At 32.2% G+C, this 16,515-nt stretch overlaps 2 protein-coding genes across 4 annotated transcripts in view; one reads left to right on the forward strand and one right to left on the reverse strand.

The window, feature by feature from the left end:
- LOC132705608 (nephrin-like) overlaps positions 1 to 16,515 on the reverse strand; it is a 635,291-nt gene that overhangs the window by 417,860 nt on the left and 200,916 nt on the right. The gene's annotated exons all lie outside the window — the stretch shown is intronic.
- LOC132695665 (farnesol dehydrogenase-like) lies at positions 3,501 to 15,948 on the forward strand. 2 transcript variants are annotated; one of them, XR_009617869.1, is made up of 6 exons: positions 3,501 to 3,876; positions 6,918 to 7,155; positions 10,080 to 10,303; positions 10,856 to 10,987; positions 15,625 to 15,759; positions 15,806 to 15,948. XR_009617869.1 is itself a non-coding variant. In XM_060660064.1 (5 exons), the coding sequence occupies exons 1-5, from the start codon at positions 3,769 to 3,771 to the stop codon at positions 12,298 to 12,300; spliced, it is 744 nt and encodes a 247-aa protein (XP_060516047.1). In that variant the 5' UTR covers positions 3,501 to 3,768; the 3' UTR covers positions 12,301 to 12,408. The 2 variants fall into 2 exon arrangements, 1 of the variants encoding a protein (XP_060516047.1); XM_060660064.1 differs by lacking the exons at positions 15,625 to 15,759; positions 15,806 to 15,948 and adding an exon at positions 12,259 to 12,408.

Genomic DNA, 16,515 nt, shown 5'->3' on the forward strand with positions numbered 1-16,515 from the left:
GTCACGCATCGAACTAAATATGATAGATAAAGAGTCACTTTTCGGAAATCCTGGAGATATTAATGAAGACATCGATAAATACATACATGAAGAAGATCAAAATATAAGCCTTGAACAATTGGAACAAATTGTTTAACCCTCTAGAAAATGTAAACACTCCAAAAATTAATATCATCTCGGACATTCAAATTAAACCGCCAAATATTCCTAATACTGATGAGACAGGATACTCAGCAGCTGAAGATCCAATATTAAATATACCAATTACCGAAAATATTTTAAATACTTATTCTAATCAAATAATATTTAACCAAAAAACAAATGGTCGTTATCACGTGATTAGTAAATCAAAATAAATCTAGATTCTCTGTTTGTTTAAGTCAAAACCATCAAAATGAAATAATTAAATTCTTTTTAGATTATTTGGATCCAACAAAAATGTACTGCCTTTATGTACAAAACACCGAAATAGATTTAAATCGAGAACTATCTGTTTTGTTACCAAATACATTTAAAAACCATGCTTATAAATTGGTAATATCGAAAACTCTTTTAACTGACGTCACTGACAGGACAAAACAAATTGCATATCATCATGAAAAAACCTGTCATCGTGAAATTAATGAAAGCCTAATAGCATTAAAAAATGTGAAAACTGACCTAACTGAATATATTAATAATTGTGACACGTGCCAACAAACAAAATATGATAGACATTCGCCAAAATTAAAGTTTATGTTGACATCGACCCCTTCTGAACCATTAGAATCCATCCATATGGATACTTTTCAAATATGTAACGTAAAATTCCTTACAATTATAGACGTATTTTCACGGTACGCCCAAGCTTATCTGTTAGAACCCGCTTACACAGCAATTGCTATCTCAGACGGTTTAGCGACCTTTATAAGTCATCACGGCCTACCTCAACAAATAACGTGTGATAATAGTATGGAATTTAAAAAATTTAAAAAAATTAAAACAACCTAAAGAAGCCCCTAAAAAATTAATAAAACACGCAATTATAGGTTACAATTCATCAATGCATAGCGTAACAAAACAAAAACCTTTTGACGTTATTAATGGAAAAGTAAACGGTTTAGATCCCTTTGATTTAACGGATGAAATCATTGTAAATAATTTTATCGCAGATAGACGTGAAAGACTAAAAACTGTCTATCAACAAATCTACGAAGCATCGTTAGAAACAAAAATACGTTTAAATAAAAAACAAAACGAAAAACGAGAAAATCCACCTGAAATGAAACAAAATACAAAGGTTTACGTTCCTGACAAAATAGCAAAACGTAATAAGGACAAACCCCGAAGGAAATCTGTTATTATAGATCAAGATATTGGGAATAAAATTATCACAAAAAATAATTCATAAATCTCAGATCCAAAAACCTAAAGCTTTTTCTTCTTCGCAGGTTAATGAACCGGACAACGCTGTTCCTTCTTGCAGCTACGCTGTTATTAGTGATAGCGAATAATGATATTGAAGTTATCCCAATTAAAACACCACTTCTCCCCTTCCGCTTAGGAAATGCTCGAATAATTCAACATCAACATACATTTTTGCATTTTGTGGAAATATCTCAACTTTTTAATCAATTACGTAATTTAGAATACGCTTACGCTGTAATCTCAAAATCATTAAACTATACAAATAAACATAATTATCAGAATGTACACTATATTAATGGAAACAATTTACTTAATAATGTTCGATATTTAATTACACAAGTAAAATTTAAACTTGGTAACATAAAACCTAATAACCGTACAAAAAGAGGTTTAATAAATGTTATAGGTAAATTATCGAAATGGCTTTTTGGCACTCTCGATTCAGAGGATGGACAAAAATATGATAAAATTATCACAGAACTTGTACGTGGTAAACATTCATCTGACATCCAGCTAAAAAAGCAAACCTCGTTGATTCAACAGCTGATTGACAACTATAATGATACTATAACACTTCTACAGAAAAATCAAGAAGCTATTAAAAAACATATAGACATTTTTGAATATAATTCAAATAAAACTATTACTGACATTACTACTTTCATTAAAGCTCAAAATACACTAATGCAAATAATTCTAAATTGCCAAAGTTTTATAACATTTTTGGATAATATAGAAAATGCCATTACATTTGCGAAACTGAACACATTACATCCTGTAGTAATATCGGCGGCTGAATTAGAACAAATAATTTTTAAATTGACTATTCTCAATGGTGATGATCAAATTCTAATTTTTGAAAATCAAAATAATTATTATCAGTTAGCAAACTTGCAAGTTAAATTTGCAAAAGATAAAATAATTTTTGCCGTCCATATTCCGATTTTTCTTAAAGAAATTTTTGAAATATTCCACCTGTTCCCAGTACCTGTGAATCACTCCTTAATTATACCTAATTTACCCTACCTAATATTGGGCACTGACATGCAACAATATCAAGAATCAATCTGCCCAATCATTGAAGACACCTACGTTTGCGAAAATCAACTTACCCAGCCCATCGGTGATTGTGTGACAACCCTCATTAAATATGCCGAAAACAAAAATTGCCACGTAGTCAATGTAAATGTTTCAACGCATATAATACGACCAATCACTAGTAGATTTGTTTTGATAATACCATCGGAACAGAAATTTAAATTACAAATGAATTGTCGAAACAAAGAAATAGCTTTTATTGAAGAAGCCTGCCTAATCAATGTTCCATATAATTGCGGTATAAGTACCCAAAATACTGAGCTTTGGAATAAAGAAAATTTTTTTAAAGCAAACCCATTCTCACTGCCGCCCATTAAAATTGAAAATATGGAACATCACGATGTGAAGTACCAGCCACTCCAACTACAATCGATTGATCTCAATCTGATCAAAAAACTACCAGAAGCTGCGAAATCATCGATCCCCGACATTGGTTATGAAATTCATCCAATCACTTGGAGTCTCGCCACTTCAACAGGAATGATGTTTATTTTAATCTTGTTAATAGTTATAGCATGGAAAATCTACAAGAGCCATTTGCTGCAAGATTTCAAGAAAACCAAGAACGACCAGTCTTCCGAAAACAACCCTTCGTCCCTGTTGTTTTCCACTTCGGAGGGAGGAATTATGTGATAGAATATGCTGATGAAATGCTAGCTTCAGTATTCCCAGTATCTGCGACGCGACGCTTGCATAAAAACTTTATATATATGAGAACTTTGTACTTTGTGTTCAGTTCTTCTTGTAACGGGTTAAATAAAACCTCGTAGTTCTGTTTGTAAATCAAAAAAAGTGTTTTTTAAAAACTAGATCCTTCGTTCGAAAACCTTAACTTGTAGGTACCTTTATAGGAACGAACCTAGATATTGCGTAATAATAAAACAAGCCATGTGATCGGTGTATGATGCACTTTTCGCAAACAAACGTTAATTTAAGTACCCACACATTAAGGATTTTATAGTGCCAATTCGTTATCACCGTTTCTATAATAATTCAGTTTTTAAAGTGGGTTTGGAGAAAAATGTTGTATACGTGCGTCGCCGTGGCGGTCTTGTTTACTTTTGGGAATTGAAGGACACAAATTTTATTAACAATAGATTTAAAACTTTACGAATTTATAAGCAGTCACGAAATTCGTGACGGAAATCAATTATAACGCAAGATTTGCGTGCAATTTTTTACCTCCAGAAATCTCCTTATAAAGAAGAATCAAATAATTGGTAACAGCACTTCTTCTGCTCAACGGAAGAAATCGTTTTTAAAATGGTGTTGTCAATGGATCGATGGGTCGGAAAAATTGCAATGGTAACTGGGGCTAGTTCGGGTATCGGGGCAGCAATTGCAGAACAATTAGTTCGCAACGGATTAATCGTAAGTATGTAATAACAAATTAGTATAAAAGTCTAGTGCAATACAAATTTAATCATCACTTTCCTATATTTTTGTTGAATCTATTAACTTCGATAATGGTGCACTAAAAAACAAATTAAAATTAAATTAATAATAAATAAATATCAACGTATAAAAAATAATTAATAAATGAACTTGTTCAAGGGAATGCAAATAATTGGCTCGGTTTATAAAACTCATTTAACAATTAACAACTAATTTATTTGTGATGTGACGATGGCGCTGTTTCAGCTGCAGAGTTAATAAAAGAATGCAATATTCAGGAAAGAACACGAAAAGAAATATTCAAGTGAAAATTGGTAATATGTGAATATCTACATGACTATTAATTTTTGAGCCAAATAAATATACAGTGTGTCCCACTTAAGAACTGTACACTCTTGTAAAATCTATGTTTATGGTCCTATTTTGATTTTTTTTTGTTGAAAAAGTGTCTGAAAAATACACTGAAAACTTGTTTTTCTTATTGCTTCAACTTAAACGCACGGCCAACTGAGAATTCTTATTCAGGAGTACCAATTTTTATATTGTTTCAATACAGGGTGTTTAAAATATCGTTTTCGCCCCGCTTAAAACTACACATCGTCATAAAATCTGTGATTACGGTTTGATTTTGATATATTTTTTTATTAGATAGCTCTCTGAAAAACGCACTAAGACCTTATGTGCGTGGGACTAATTTTTGATGTCAAATATCAAGAAGGGCTAATAGCGATTTCTTTAAGAATAAATTATCAGCGAATTCTTATTCATTACTACATAAACCCTAACTATACTAATTTCCATGAAGTTCGAATACAGGGTGCTCGAAATATCGCGGGCGCCTCGCTTAAGTATTTCATTCTACAGGAGGAATGTTTGTTTAGAGCTTAATTTTGATAATTATTTTTTGTTGGATAGATTTCACTGAAAGACACTAACCATTTTCTTAAAATTAAATATGATTAGAGAGGATTAGATATGAACTTAACAGACTCTGCAACGCTGTATTTTTTTAATTAAAAAGGATTTTTCATTATAATCTAATAATGAAAATAACAGAAATATCAAAATTGAATGACGTCAGCATACTGTTTTCTTTGTAAAACCAAATTTACCATAGAGAAGCGAATATTCGACAGTCAAATTCACTGTATAATTTATATTTTAATTTTGTTGACATCTTTCGAATACTACTGTTGTTTTAAAATAATATTAACAAATAAATGTCCCTTAAAAAAGTCTTTTCTATCATTATTTTTGAAATTTGTATAATTGAAATTTGTGAGATCTTAAAGACACAAAAAAAATATCGTTATTTACAAAGTTTAAAATAGTTATTTTTTTAAAACATTAAACACTTTCGTCATTGTTCTGGTTACTTTTAGGTAGTCCTGAACACGAATCTGTTGTCATTTTCAATTTGAAAAAATCTCTGAAAGTACTTCTCGATTTTCCGCTTTAAAAAACTGTGTCAGTTAGTCATGACTTTAGTCGATACTATAGGAAAAAGGCGTTTCATTTCACTCTAGTAAGTTCTATCCAGCAAAAAAGAATTATCAAAATTGAGCCAGAAACAAACATTCTACAGGAGTAATGCTTAAGCGAGGCGCATATGATATTTCGGGCACCGTGTATTCGAACTTCATGGAAATTAGTAGTTAGGTTTTAAGTAGTCCCTAATAGCCCTTCTCGATATTTGACATCAAAAATTAATCCCAGTTAGCCATGACTCCAGGTTAATGTAATAAGAAACATAAGCTTTTAGTGCGTTTTTAAGAGATTTATCCAACAAAAAAACATATCAAAATCAAGTCGTAATCAAAGATTTTGCAACGATTCATAGCCTTAAGCGGAACACAAACGATATTTCAGACCCTGTATTGAAACATTATAAAAATTGGGATAGTTGGATTCAAAGTACTCCTGAATAAGAATTCGTTGTTCGTTCGTTTATTTTTGAAAAAACCCTAATAGTAAGTCTCTCTTCCTTCTCTTTTGTTTAATTGTCTCAGTTGGCCATGACTTTAAAATGAACCAATAAGCAAAACAAGGTGTTAGTCCAACCAAAAAAAGTTATCAAAATCGAACCATAAACAAAGATTTTACAAAGATGTACAGTTCTTAAGTGGGACACACTGTAAATTAAAAAAAAAACAAATAAAAACTGGCCAGAACGTATGAGGAAACCATCCCACCCATCTCTTCAAAGATAATGCTTTGTTGATCGATTTTTATAAATCAATATCGGAAGTACTTACTTGACAGTTATTAATTGTTAACTAACTATATACAAAACTTCGTGATTCCTCCTGCATCGGTTGTTGTTGAATCGAACTTGCTGACGTTTCGCCAATCATCCTGTTGGCTTCTCTAGAGCTTAACTGAAACTGTTTCAGTCTAAAGAAGCCAACAAGATGATTGGCGAAACGTCAGCTAGTTCGATTCAACAACAACCGACGCAGCAGGAATCTAGAACTTTTACTATGTACCAAACTTCCGGTAGCCTCGGAAGTTTCTTTGAAAAATAGTCAGTCAAAATAAATAGGAACTAAAAGTTCAGATTTTCACGAAATTATATATTTTGACTTGACAATTGTTTCGACAACACCGTGTTTTTACCAAACGGTGTTGTCGAAACAATTGTCATGTCAAAATATATAATTTCGTGAAAATCTGAACTTTTAGTTCTTATTGATTTTGATAAATGGATTTTCATCAAGTAAAAGCCACCTCAGTTCAATGTTAGCTTAGTTCTTAATTGCTGGTTATTAGTTTTTAATGCGCTCAGTATAAATAACAAAAAATAAAAGAAATGTTGTTAAATATAACAATTGAGAAATTAATGAAAACAAATAACCTTTCGTTAAGTACTTGTACCTACGTCGAATAAGTAAAGGTATTATTTTATTGCACTTCATTTGGACGCATTTGAGGAGAAATTATTAAAAATTATCGTTTTTTTGCCTGTACTAAGACTTTGCAACTTAATAACGTTGCACTAATATCGCCTTTTCTATCAGGTTGTAGGATTAGCAAGGAGAAAAGAAAAAGTTGAAGAGCTGGTAAATAAACTTAAGGACAACAAAGGAGTACTTTATGCATACAAATGCGACATGACCAAGGAAGCAGAAATCTTGGCAGCGTTTAAGTGGATAGCAGACAATTTGGGACCGGTTAGCATCTTGGTTAATAACGCTGGTCTGATTAAACCAACTGATTTGATCGGAGGAGATACGGCTGCATGGAAAACAGTACTTGGTAATACAATTCATATTGACATATGTTGCCGTTTATTGTCCTAAAATAGACGCACTAACTATTATAATAGAGTACTACAACTAGCTAATTATATATTTTCATTAACGATAACGTCAGTGCTGATACTCAATTCGGCCAATATTGGTATAAATATATTTTTTTTTATTTTACTGCCAGTTAATAGCAGTTGAATACGTTGTAGTTGACTTTGAGAATTCTGATTAAACCTGATCGCCATCTTATTATCTAATTAGCTAATATTTTATTTGAATTGTAATTACCGATATTCAAAATCCTTTATTTATCTCTATGTTCTACGTAGATCGATCCGATTTTATTAATGACGCGTTCGTGTGCGCTTTAACTACACAATAATTGGATACTGCATTTGGAATAGAAACTAATTATTAATAATCATCTGCATTATCGACTACTCTGTATGTATAGGTTTTTTAACTACTTGCTGGTCTTATCAAATTAAGTATATTTAAATTATTAACCACGGATGCATACAAGATAACCCATAAGAACAAAAAAGAAGATAATTATTTTTCACTATCCCCTTCCCTTCTGAGCAAGATATTTTTGGTTCTTCAAAAAAGGAGACACAAACCGGAAATCGTTTGTTGGATTTGAATTTTATTGAATCCCACCGCAAACATCAACAACTTCGTGATAAAGTCTGTTCATAGATATAAGAATGTGACTAACTGATACGAATTAAGGAAAGACCCGGACAAGCTGTAAGAATGAAATATGGCCGAACAAGTCCGTACTTTGCTTAGAATTTAATTATTTGGGGTTTTGTTAGGAAAGATACTAAACAATATTAATTTATTTATTCATGTTTAAATCTAAAATAAAATTACAAATTATTTTTATTACCTACTTAAATTACTTAAAATTATTCACATAATATATCAGTATCACTATCGCTATCATCGCCTGTTCTAATTATTATTTGTTCTATATTATTTGCAATATTCATATATGATTGTTCTGATTTTTCTATATGTTTAACAGAATTTACCCAACTTTGTGGGGGGATGTTAAAAACTTCGGTTTCTATAAGCTTGAGGACATTCGAGTTAACAAGGAAAAACATTGTTACAACGAATGGCAGATTTCAGTTGGTGCCAAACATGTTCAATGGGATTAAATACACAGTGGTAAGGTGGACGCCTTAAAACTGTATGCCCTAGATTTTTGCTTTTGTGTCACATGACGAAGGGGTTCTAGCCAACTGTCTACTGTGATAACTTGCATGTCCATTACAATGACGCTATTAGGAGGAATGTTTGGAACTAGTTTGTTTTTAAACAAACTTTCAAATAAATCAGCGTTGGTGTCTTTATGGTAATCCAGAGAAGAATCTTTAATATTTTTCGCAGACAGAAAAAGTCCATTTGGAATCCAACCATCTTTAGAGCCAGCATGCAAAATAGTTATTCTTTTACCTCTTTTTGACGGCGCGTTTGTTTTACACTTATCAGTTGAGTCAACCCAATCCTTTTCCGGGGTATCATATGTGTCGAATCAGGTTTCATCTAAGTAAATAATTGGCCTTTGTGGTTCTCTGTAAATCCTATTTTTTTTTGTAGAATATTCCAGTCGCCATTTCCGAATTTTAAAAGATTCAATTAAAACTTGCCTTTTGTCGATTTTTTTAAATCGAAAACCCATGTGTTTAATACACTTCCATAAGGTAGTTCTGCCACATTTAACATCGATTTCATCTTTTTCAAGCCTCCTAATTAAGATATCTAATGTAGGCACGCTTTGTTCCTCAAATTTTAAGTCGTATTATATCTTGATCACTTTCATCTGCACTAGAGAAAACGTCAGCATCGCTTCTTTTTTTCCTCGCTGAAATGGGATTATTCACAATTTTCCATACAGTTGATGTTGGAATTTTCGTCAATGTGGCCGTTTCTTCTAAAGATGCTTGCTCGCTGGCACCACGATTCAACACACGCTGTATTACACACGAAATAAGAATGATTACTAATAAACTTAAACTAAGTAGTATACCAAACAAAAGAATATTAAACACAGGTAGGTATAAAATTATTTTCTATTACGGATCACAATTTTACCTGAATTTAAATTCCGAAACTTTAGGTAATAATCTTGTTGCATTGTCTTTTAATGACCACCCTTGGATAATCCAATTCAAAAGCAATTGGTCACTTTCTTATATCTATGAACAGACCATACCCTAATATATCCAACACAGCAAACCAACACATCAATATTAGTGTATATTTAAAATTTTACGCCGAACATGGACCAGCATTTTACTTTTTGGAAAGAAGCGGAGAAAAGTCATGAACTTCACACACCTTTTGATTCATTTTTTTAAACGTAATTAAAAAAATAGAAAATCCTAATTCATAATTTAGAAAGAATCATTTTCCAATAAAAAAATATCTTCACAAGACACGAACGTAGACCAAGAACGGGCTTCACTTTGAAGGAATCAGAAGATAAGTGAAGGTTGGTTTGAATCTTTTGTCGACTTTACACAAGTAACAAAAGTGCATTATACTCCTGTAACATTAATGTCGTATATTCCATATTTTTTAGGTAGGGATCAGTTTAAATTTTAAGTGAAAGTTTATTAAAAGTAACAGCTTCCTATTCGACTTAAAAACTACCATTTTTATACAGTATCCATTATTTACTCAACACTTAAAAAACAGTTAGATCTTTATGATAATAGTACAATGGCATCTGAGTCATTTTACGTTGTCTTACCATTAAGTAATTATGTCATATTATGTCATATGTATAGAAAGGGTTAAAAAATCTAGCAAGCAATGCAAATATCATTGTCAGTCCATTTCGTGAGAGCTGAATAATTCGCGTAATTGTTTTATTTTCTTTATTATATAAATGTCTACAAATGTTCGATACTCATATAGACACTAACGTTCTTGGATTATGCATCGCTACGAGGGAGGCCATAAATCAAATGAAAGATCGCCAAAGTGACGGTCATATCATTCACATCAACAGCGTTGCCGGCCACAGAGTATATGATTTTCCCAAGTTTAACGTCTACTGTGCTACCAAGCATGCAGTGTCTGCCTTGGCTGAAACGCTGAGATTCGAAATAAATAGAGAACATCTCAAAATAAAAATTACGGTAAGATAATTTTGGGCAGTGTGCCGAAAACAAGGTAACAGCAATGGTATTTTTTCGTTGCTGCTGACGTTTTATACAAGTCAACCATAATTGTTGGAAGTAACAAAAAGATTTGCATTGTAACTAGGTTTAAATTTGTATCTAGTATTTTAGTACTCACTTCCACTTTTCCAGTTTCAATAATGATATTGAGTCAATTGAAAACATTCTGGACATAATAATGCAGTGTTGGATATCGGTACCTGTTATTAAAATGTTCCGTTAATTAACCAATATAGCTGCTAGATATATAGTCCCTGTGGAGGATGATAATACAGGAACTTTTCAAGCCACCATAAAAAAAAACAATCAACATGGCGGTTGACAGTTCGTCAAATCAACAGTTTTTACGCCGGTATTTTGTCAACATATGCCCAGATCTGTTCAGGAAATAAGACGACCAGCATATTATTTAATTGCGGTATGGTTTAATCCCAACCAACTTTGTTCTAATCGGATAATTAAAAACTTCCGTTTTATTTTTGCTTCCCAATTATTTTGTCTAATTTGTAGAGCGTGAGTCCCGGATATGTCGACACCGAAATACTGCAAAATGGAATCCACGGCGATTTTTCTGTAGCTCTTCAAGCTGGCGACATAGCTGATGCATGTATTTACGCTTTGTCGACACCGCCCCATGTGCAGGTAATTTACTTTCAGAGTTTACGATAAATCGGACGTAATGAGAAAAATTACATTGCCCTATATAGTTTTATGATTTATCGTAATAACGGACAATAATTAATTCGCTCTACGGGACTTTTAATTTTGGATGGGATTAATGAAAAAGGAAATTTTATTATAGCTGATCAAACAATATTCTTGCCCAATATTCTTAGTGTTTTATATAAATAGTTACAGCACTGGCAGTTTTACTTTATACTGAGAATTTTAGTGCATTAACGAAGAAGAATACCCCTCAACATAATTCAGGTAAACATAACAAAGTAATACCTGAAGTGAATGCGTTCACTATGTAAGAACAATAATTGCAATAAATTTAAAATGTTCATTTAGAACTGTTCTTTTAGTTTTCTTTTAAAATTAAAATTGGAGGCATCGAACTAAAGTATTTAAACAATATATATAAACTGAATCGTTTATTTGTGTGATAGACTTGAGAGTGAGCTATAGAAAAGTCAATAAACGATTTTAACTGCATTTAACTGTTTCGGAAATTGTTTACTGTTCCATAAAATACTATACAATATATTTTTATATACTGGACTCTACGGACAACCTCTATAATAGGAAACTCCACATATCACAAAACTGGAAGCCTTGTATTTTGGCCACAATAATGCGTCAGGTATTAAACGTTATTTATTCGTTTAATTACCAAAAAAAAAACAGATTTGATAATGAACAACAATATTAGATAACCATTATGATATGCCTCTGATACAAGCATTAAATTTACATAATTGCCTGCCAATCTGATTATCGGTTATTATACATCTCTCTGGGGGTTAATTTGTCCGAGTCCAATTTACTCTTGTTATTGTGGGGCTTTAAGATGAACTGAAACACATTCGTTACTTATAATTCTTAGCATTTCCTTTGATTCAGTTGAAATCCTCCAGTATAACGAAAAAAAAATTATAAACTTTTTAAGTTAGTCATGAGCATATGTTGCTGTTACAGTTATTCAGATTTATTTATACAAGGATACAGTCGCATACAACGTCTTGTTTGGATATTGATCTCTTACTAACAGTTTAGGGTAAATTTTTAATCCGAGAACACGTTCCACAAAAGATAATAATTTAATTCTCAATAATGCTAAAATCGTTAATATTTCAGCGATATTTTCGAAATGTGTTTAATGATTTCGAATCGTCCTTCGTCATTTAACGGAACATGCGGGATACGTTAATACGAATTCGGCAATTTTAGATGTATTTATCAACTTTTAGGTGTCGGAAGTTACGGTTCGACCAATGGGAGAATCCTTTTAACATGATCGGCATTATTATATTACACGATTTGTCGTATCAATAAATATTTCAACAGGTCTTGTAGTTTGACTATTTATTCAATATACTGGACATTTTCCATTAATTTTTTTATTTCTTAAAGTGAACAGAGTCCCGTAATGGATAAAATAGAACATTGAACATATTTTGGATGTTTTCGCTGAATTCGTTCCAGAACAGATTTCACTTATTATTTTATCGTTAATACTCAATCGAATTGCAGAATTATTCTTATTTAGTGTTCAATTCAAACAAAAGGAAAATTATTATCACTACATCCCCAAAATGTCTTCGTTGGAAAAAATGAAATTGAATTTCTAATATTCCATTCCTGTTGATTCGGGTAATGATGTAGGTTCTAGAAGTTATACATTTTTATGGTTTACATATTAGAACTTAGCACCATTCTGGCGTGAACTCAAATTCAGAGAAATATGAAGCGAAAAGGTATGCAGAATATCTTGTTTTTATATATTAGAAAATGTGAAATTATAGTTGCAAAATGCATTAAATAATAATACTCTTGTTTCTACTCGCTACTCTAAAATACTCAATTTTTCAGTATATTGTGGCCATGGTATTTTGTCTTGAATGTATTCGTGCTGTTTTGCAAAAATTTGCTGAAAAACCAACGGGCGCAGCAAAAGTATAATATGCAACACGTTTGATAAACTTCGTTCTCATTAATTCGTTTATCAACCGCTCGCTCCTCTAAAATGGAGTTTTTCAAATTTTTTGCATGATATACTACTAAAGTACCAATGAGATAATTTAATTAATGGGGCCCAATTTCACTGCATACACCAATTGTATAATTGAATAAAATTTATTTCTTTGCTAGAAACGAATCTTTATTGAAATTGAAAGTTCAACAGTTAATCAACAGCGACATGGAAAAAAAATATGTAGGTACTTACAACTCTGTATATCTCTCAAAAGCGATTTTACCTGAAACAAAAAAGGTTTTGAAACGTTTTGATAAAATAATACGCACGCGTTAATTGGGCATCTAAATAATTTTTTCCACTCTCTACTCTAAAATACCTAATTAAGTAAGCACCGATCGGGAGTGCGGATAGAATCACTTTAAGCTTCAGCTTCGTTAACCACGTTTGCTAGTCACTTCCGGCACTTCAGTGATTTGCACTAGAGTTTAGTTCATATTGGAAAGACCGTCTTAATCCAATAAAAGTAAAACGATATATTTTATATATTGACGGAAGTAACTGCGAGCTTTGTACTAACGAATTTTTAGCACACGTGAATACACATTAGTTATGTGTGGCTTCGTAAAGAAAGAAAATGTTGAACTTATTTTAACACCATCATAATTAATTTATTGATCTAAGAAAATTAGTTGATTATTCGTTGAACTCTAAATACTTAATTATTGAAACGGCAGTATTTGTATTAATTTTTTTTTGTCCTATATATTTACTAATATTTTTGGTGGGTCGGTATGTATGTTCGTGCGCCCCAAGAAATTTACCAGGGTTAAACGATTAAGTTTGATAATTAATTTTTCAAAGTAACCTCCACACTTTTTACAAAACTTCTGGATTCCTCCTGCGTCGGTTTTTGCTGAGTCGAACGGACTAACGTTTCGCCAATCATTCTGTTGCCTTCTTCAGACCTTGATTGAAACTGTATGAGTTTCACTCAATCAGCCCCTTTCATATATTGTCAGTGACTCCAAATATAGTTTTACTATTACTGCGTCGAAGGCTGATTCAATCGTTAATACACAAAGACAAATTTCAATGTTAGTGCAATTAGGTTTGGAAGCGATGCTTCAACGCAGGTAAATCAGTTATTTATTGAGTTTATGTGTCGCAACTCCGGTGTTCAAAATAGAAGGTTGGTCCATAAAGTGTTGTCCGTAATTATTTGAGGCAAGATAAAAATAAAATTTGAAGCCCGAGCTCATGTTCAAGAAAAATTATAATCATATATTGATAATAAGTCAATAAATTGTCACATTTGTATGTCATGTCATGTCCAATATTTTCGATCTAGCTACCAAATTTACCCCGTAATACTCCGAAATACCTCCAAATTCCACCGATATTAATTTCCTAGCACACTAAAAGGAGAAAGATAAAAGTGCAGATAGCTGACACAAACATTCATCTTTTCAACAGTTGCATTTAGCAATTCATAACTCCCACAGCTCGTTAGTTTGAGAAATGGTAAACCGTTTCAGCTCCCATTGGAAAACGCAAATTTATTTCTTGTAAATTGTAAACACAAAAGCGACTACCACAAAAAGGGCTTGATTAAAATTATATATAAAGCGCGAACAAAAGCATTTAATTTCAGTACTAATGAAGCGTATATCCTGTTGGGGTAAGTATTGGATTTTCGAGTCGACGTTTTCGAATAAAAAATATGCCGTAGAATTTATATTAATTAAGGCTTTTGTAATCAAGTTTAAATCCTCACCAAGGTCTATAGAAAGTCTGTGTGTTCTTTCAAAATATTAATTGAAAGTCGAAAGCGGCAATAGAAAACGAAAGAAATGAAAAGGACCTATTTGTCTACGCACTTATAAAAACAAAATCGGTTTAGGTTGTAGGGAATTTCAATAATGAAATTAAAATGACCTAAAAAGCTGGGTTGGTTTATTAGTTCTCCGATGTTTTGTTGGTTTTTAGATATAGGTTACGATTTGTACCGGGTGCCCAGTAAGGACAGCGAGGTACGGTAGCAGGGAAATGGACGGTCCGACAAATTTGAAAAGGAAAGTAAAGCAAATTGTGTAAAAAGTGCAGGGAGCAAAATTGTTTTGAATTTTAAAATTCGGTTTCTACAAAAATTACTAAGGTTAGCCATAATTAAACTGTTTTAAAGCTGAAACAAATTCAAATATTTATGAGTTGTTCTTAATGTCCAATTATAAAGAATTTAATAAATAAGACGATAATTTATTATTTAGGTTGCTAAACGATAATTAAAATTAAAATAAAATTCGACTCTCACTATTAGGGTCTCGGTTACGGTAAGATGACTTCTGCATTCTCATTAAAACTTTTTAGGCTTCATCTAATGGCCAGGTCAAAAATCCTTTACGGCGTTTCGTTTTTCTCAAACCATCATCATATTGGGTTTTTGTACTGTTAAATAAACCATATTATTACCTTTTTATTGATGTATCCGAAGTTGTATTTGTGTTCCCTCAGATTGGAAATATTGAACAAAAACTTTTATACCATAGTAAGCTATGAATTTTCAAATCTGTGTTACTGTGTCGTTGAAAATGGATTTTACCAACGAAGAAAAATGGCATATGGTAAAACTTTATTGTAGAAACGATAGAAACGGTATCAAGACATCGGAGATGTATTTCAACATGCGTCCTGAAAGACGACAACCTTATCGAACTTTGTTTAAATTATTGGATGGAAATATCGAGTTTGATTGATTTGAAAAACTAAGACAAAAGTATGGAGACAGAATGGATGGATTATTTAATTCTTTTCAATAAAAGTTGGTACTTTGCAGATAAATGTGAACCCGGGATAATCCACAAGCCAAGTTTACTCTGATGTAGGTGCTTCTTCTCATACCAGTGCTTGGAGACAAATACAAAAAGTCCAGATGATCCCTAAAAGCGATGACAATTTTGTAGTTGGCTACAAAGGAGACCGGATTTTCCAGCTTTCCTATTAAATGTGATTTGGACAGATGAAAGCACTTTTACAAATTGTAATCGACACAATGAAGATATCTAGAGCATTAACAACCCTAGGCAATTTCGAGAGATTCGACCGCAAGTTCAATTTAGTTTTTAATGTGATTTACCTATGATCCATTACAACAGCATGTGGTTTCAGCAAGATGGCGCCCCGCCTCGTATTACAATACAGGTATCTAATTATCTTTGGACAAGGTTTGGTTGGACAGATGGATGACGAATAATGGACCAGTGAGATGGCCACCCAGGTCTCCAGATCTCACTGTCCTCGACACACTTTTATGGGGTACACTTAAAAATAAAATTTACGGCGGGGTGAATACCAATATATCGAAGAGCTCCAAATCAACATCATTAGAGAGTTTACATACATTACATACATACATACATTACATAGTAGAACTGTGTTTGCAGAATCACGGACAACATTTCGAGCATCTTTTCTAATTTATTTATTATCTTTAGGTATAGCCATTATTATTGTTAGCTTTTTTAAAATATCC

The sequence above is a fragment of the Cylas formicarius genome, unplaced genomic scaffold (genome assembly GCF_029955315.1).
Source record: "Cylas formicarius isolate icCylForm1 unplaced genomic scaffold, icCylForm1.1 PGA_scaffold_10__41_contigs__length_53128322, whole genome shotgun sequence".
NCBI lineage: Eukaryota > Metazoa > Arthropoda > Insecta > Coleoptera > Brentidae > Cylas > Cylas formicarius.

What these genes read in the sequence shown, in the direction of transcription:
- LOC132695665 (XM_060660064.1), top strand. Translation starts at nt 3,769, where the DNA reads ATGGTGTTGTCAATGGATCGATGGGTCGGAAAAATTGCAATGGTAACT. An exon ending in TAGTTCGCAACGGATTAATC is followed by an intron (nt 3,877 to 6,917) that starts GTAAGTATGTAA and finishes CTTTTCTATCAG; the next exon opens with GTTGTAGGATTAGCAAGGAG. An exon ending in ATCTCAAAATAAAAATTACG is followed by an intron (nt 10,304 to 10,855) that starts GTAAGATAATTT and finishes TCTAATTTGTAG; the next exon opens with AGCGTGAGTCCCGGATATGT.